The sequence below is a fragment of the Lolium rigidum genome, chromosome 7 (genome assembly GCF_022539505.1).
Source record: "Lolium rigidum isolate FL_2022 chromosome 7, APGP_CSIRO_Lrig_0.1, whole genome shotgun sequence".
Taxonomy (NCBI): domain Eukaryota; kingdom Viridiplantae; phylum Streptophyta; class Magnoliopsida; order Poales; family Poaceae; genus Lolium; species Lolium rigidum.
Genome location: NC_061514.1, coordinates 314,182,601 through 314,187,736, shown reverse-complemented (window position 1 = coordinate 314,187,736; position 5,136 = coordinate 314,182,601). Strand labels below are relative to the sequence as shown.

The following is a 5,136-nucleotide window of genomic DNA, read 5'->3' as shown; positions in this document are numbered from 1 at the left end:
TCTAAAAGCGCAGTACCAATTGACGAAACTCCGAGAAAGACTCCAGGGCGCCGCCGCCATCGCGAAACTCCAATTCGGGGGACGAAGTCTCTGTTCGGCACCACTGCCGGGACGGGGAAGTGCCCCGGAAGCCATCTCCATCGACGCCACCGCCTCCATCATGCTCCGTGAGTAGTTCCCCCATGGACTACGGGTTCTAGCTGTAGCTAGTTGGTATTCTCTCCCCTATGTACTTCAATACAATGATCTCATAAGCTGCCTTACATGATTGAGATTCATCTGATGTAATCGGTGTTGTGTTTGTTGGGATCCGATGGATTGTTACATTATGATTAGTCTATCTATAAAGTTTGTGAAGTTATTGTTGCTGCAATCTTGTTGTGTTTAATGCTTGTCACTAGGGCCCGAGTGGCATGATCTTAGATTTAAGCTCTATACTTATTGCTTAGATTGTATCTACAAGTTGTTTGCACATGTCTATGTCCGGAACCCGAGGCCCCAAAGTGACAGAAATTGGGATAACCGGAGGGAAAGGCTTAGGTATGAGGATCACATGTTTTCACGGAGTGTTAATGCTTTGCTCCGGTGCTCTATTAAAAGGAGTACCTTAATTTCCAGTAGATTCCCTAGAGGCCCGGCTGCCACCGGCTGGTAGAACAAAAGATGTTGTACAAGTTTCTCATTGCGAGCACGTATGACTATATATGGAAAACATGCCTACATGATTAATAATCTTGATGTTCTGTCTTAATGCTATTTCAATCCTATCAATTGCCCAACTGTAATTTGTTCACCCAACACTTGTTATTGGAGAGTTACCACTAGTGTAGATAGCTGGGAACCCCGGTCCATCTCTCATCATCATATACTCGTTCTATATGACATTGGAAGTAGTATCAACTATTTTCTGGTGCCATTGCTCTCATATTACTGCTACTGGTCTTGCTGTGTTACTCGTTACTACTCGCTCTCATATTACTGCTGCTTTCACATCACCCCTGTTACTAGTGCTTTTCCAGGTGCAGCTGAATTGACAACTCAGTTGTTAAGGCTTATAAGTATTCTTTACCTCCCCTTGTGTCGAATCAATAAATTTGGGTTTTACTTCCCTCGAAGATTGTTGCGATCCCCTATACTTGTGGGTCATCAGTGGCTAATGCAGCGACATGTACGAGGAATATCCCTCTACATGACTGTGTGATGACTTACGTAAAAGGTTGCAAGCGACCAAACAAGTTGTGGATTTAGTTGAAAAAGGTTTTGTTGTGTGTAAGGATGTATTTCGAAATTCTTTTTAGGGCCTTCTCTATAAATGTGGTGCCAGCCGTCCAAGGTGTGAATGCTTCCTTTGCAATTGTTTCATTATTCACAAAAAAAATAGTTGTTTCATTAGTTAATATGATCAAGATGTTAGCCCTATAAAAACAGGAAAATGTAGCTCTCTTCTGGGCAAGAAATGATGTTGACTTAAACCCTACGACGGCTAGCAACATTAAAATGAACCTAAATCGCCGGTGAATCGCCACATAAACAAGAACTGTTTGCCTTGGAATCACCTTGGAAGAATTGTTTTCGTTTGTTATCATCAAACTCTAGACATGAGCGTATGACAAAACTACTATGGTGTAAACTTTGTCCGCGTATTGTAGAAGTACTGCACACGCTCGATCCTTGCTGAAAGATTGGCCTCATTTCACCTGTCAATTACACGGACCGATACCTGTTCCAGCTTGTGCGATTGTCCATGTAATGTGATACTATTCGTTTTCGAAGAGAAATTCATTTCTGTACGCGGTATCCATCTGCTGACAATCGGTTTCCCTATTTATAACAGGAAAAAATAAAGTTTTGATCATGTCGCATGAGTCATGACATGGATAGGTGTAGCTGCTCCACAAGGCGATGTCATGCGAATCGCTTCCTTCGAGAAAACAAGCACTATTGGAGCCGCTAGGCAAGATCGAGAACAACTTTAAAAAAGAATAAAGTAAATAATCGATCGCTTTCGCGGGTGTCGATTGACGTTAACATATGCAGCTTCCAGGCAGCTTCGCGCCCCCGTCTTTTGCTGTGCGGCCGAGCTAGCGATCGCGCCCCGCGTTGTGATCGCCGACACGTCGCAGCTCCCACCGATCTGACCGAGTTTGCTTTTCGTTTGTTTACCTGACTCGACAGGACGGCCCCCTAATAAAATACGGAAATGCTAATTCTCGGTTAGCTTTCTTTTTAAAAGCAACCAGCTATTTAATGGATAGAAAACAAAGCAGAAGAAAATAGTTGTTCTCCAAACTTTATAAAAATATTATAAAGGACAGGAAAATATGAAAATAGTTATGAAATAGTTGTTCTCCAAACTTTATAAAAATATTATAAAGGACAGGAAAATACGAAAATAGTTATGACACGTCGATTGGGGTTGTCCTCGTGCTATCTTGGACCAACATCCACCGCATTCCATCGACAAAGTCGGGTCATAATGACAGATCCACCACCTCCGGAGCATCCACCTCGCTCCAGAGCATCCTCCCCAATCCTAGTGCCACCGTGAATACGTTGGCGACACGCCGAGAAACTGATCTCGCCAGATTTACAGAACGAGGAGAAGACCAAGTTGTTTTTCTGAAATATTGACAAGCACACAGTGCCATCATATGTGAGATATCATCGTGAACTCCGTCCCCGGTGCGGGAGTAGAGTTGAGGAAAATTTATTCCCTCGACCATCGCTCTCACCACTTCAATGGTGCACCATAGCAGATAAACCCTAACCCTACAAACTAGAGCAAAGTGGAGGAACGAGGTCTCCTTCCCTCCTGTCACGGGAGCGGCAAGCGGAGGGAGATCTAGAGCGGGAGAGGTGTCGCTTCCACCTGCCTCGTGAGATGAAGGGGTGGCGGCGGTGGTGTGATCGATTGGAAAAAATAGATGGTATGTGCTCTGGCTCTGTCTAACTCTCGGCTAGTTGAGAATTAATTTGGTGCTCGGTCAAGTATAAAACCGATAGTCTGCATCGCGAGTCGTGTGTCTGGTTAGTTGCAAGTTAAGTTGCAACTAATATTTTTAGTGCAACTGAGACATTTTTAAGTTACGAAATGGTTTGCAACTGAGATTTTTCAGTTGCGAGACTTTTCCAGTTGCAAGTTGGATTCGAACCGAAAAATTTAAACATAAGTGAGTTGTACCTGGAAATGACATTACATGACTGAAAATTAAGCTAGTTTGACCCAATAAAATAATAATGCACGGCCATAGTGGTTGATCATTCCAAGTTGAAGAAAAACAAAAACGTTGAACACTTCAACGGGAATCACGGGTGGTGCCGTGGCAGCCACTCGGGCGGGTACACGTGGGGGTGCACGTGGCGTAGTTTGTGTGGCTAGGCATGCCTAAAGGCAAAACTGCTGAAATGATATTGGTTGTAAATTGCCGCGTCGAGTCAGTAGCCGGCAGCAGGAAGGTTGCCCCGATCTCTCACCCTGTCGCCATCGACCTTTGACCCGTGAATTGTTCGGCGAGACGAGACGCGCGCCGTCGCCGTCATGTCCGGCCGAGCCTCGCCTACAAATGGAGCCCCGATGGCGCAGACGGAGGAAGAAGAAGCTCAGCTCCAGACCTAGCCAGGCGAGCTCAAGTCAGCAGCGAGCACGCGAGCGGAGTGAGCAGAGCAAGGAGGAGGAGGAGGAAGAGCAGGGAAGGCGGGCGGCGCACATGTCTTGCGCGGTGGCACCGGGCTCCCCGGTCTTCTCCCCGTCCCGCCTGCTCCTCCCCGGCGCGCCGGACCACCACCACGGCGCCTCCAGCAGCCCCTTCCTCCCGGCCTCACCGCTCCGCTTCTTCGCCCTCCGCGCGCGCATCCGCCCGGACCCCCCGTGCGCCAAGCCCCAGGCGCAGCCGCAGCCGCCCGCTCCGACAGCTACTCCTACTCCTGCCCCCGCGCTCAAGCGCCGGCGCCCGGCGCCTCTCCTCGTGCCCGTCGCCGTCCCCGCCCCGCCGCCGGTGCTCGCTGCGGCGAACGGGGCGACGGCGGACGAGGTGGCCGAGCAGGGCGAGGGCTTCGCGGCCTACTGCCGCAAGGGCAAGGGCCGCAAGCGCGTCGAGATGGAGGACCGCCACGTGGCCGCCGTCGCGCTCGGCGGGGACCGCGCGCACGCGCTGTTCGGGGTGTTCGACGGCCACGGCGGGAAGGGCGCGGCGGAGTTCGCCGCGGGGAACATGGCCCGGATCATGGCGGAGGAGCTCAAGCGAGGGGGAGCGGTGGAGGAGGCGGCGAGGCGGGCGTACCTGCGCACCGACGAGGAGTTCTCCGCCGACGCGGGCGCGGAGGGCCCCAGCGGCGGCGCGTGCTGCGTGACGGCGCTGCTCCGCGAGAGCGACGACCGGCGGCGGCGGCAGCTGGTGGTGTCGGGCGCCGGGGACTGCCGCGCCGTGCTGAGCCGCGGCGGCAGGGCGGAGGCGCTCACGGAGGACCACCGCGCGTCGCGGCGGGACGAGCGGGACCGGATCGAGGCGCTGCGGGGCGGGCTGGTGGTCAACTGCCGCGGCGTCTGGCGGGTGCAGGGCTCGCTGGCGGTGACGCGGGGCATCGGCGACGCGCACCTCAAGCCGTGGGTGGTGGCGGAGCCGGACACGGCCACGGTGGACGTGGACGACCGGTGCGAGCTCCTCATCCTCGCCTCCGACGGGCTGTGGGACAAGGTGGGCAACCAGGAGGCCGTCGACGTCGCCGCAGCGTGCTCCGGTGGTCTGCCTGCCGCGTGCCGCCGGCTAGTGGAGATGGCGGCGGCCAGGGGATCCACCGACGACATCAGCGTCCTCGTCGTCCAGCTGCAACGCCCTCTCCGATGAAGATTGTAACAGCTAACACAAGAAGACTACGAGAGAGATAGTTGATGCACACCGGCCGACGCCATGATCAGGCAGCCTACGTGTAGATAGATAAAAGCTTTTTGACGGCGTCTCGTCCCTTGCTTGATCCGGCTGCTAGAGTTCGTTTGTAACGGGATTATTGTTGCTCGTCTCCAAAACGCAAGGGATCATGCACGATTGGTGCTAATAATCAACACTGAATTGAGCTCTCAATCAAGCTGGATCGTGAAGCCTTTTCATATAGGATACTCTTCAGTTTGAAAAGAGCTAT

General features: G+C 52.2%; 1 protein-coding gene across 1 annotated transcript; it reads left to right on the top strand.

Annotated features, from left to right (window-relative positions):
* Positions 1–3,707: 3,707 nt before the first annotated feature.
* On the top strand, positions 3,708–4,879 carry LOC124673873 (probable protein phosphatase 2C 32). The gene has a single exon (XM_047209917.1). The coding sequence runs from the start codon at positions 3,708–3,710 to the stop codon at positions 4,842–4,844; it is 1,137 nt and encodes a 378-aa protein (XP_047065873.1). The 3' UTR covers positions 4,845–4,879.
* Positions 4,880–5,136: the final 257 nt, after the last annotated feature.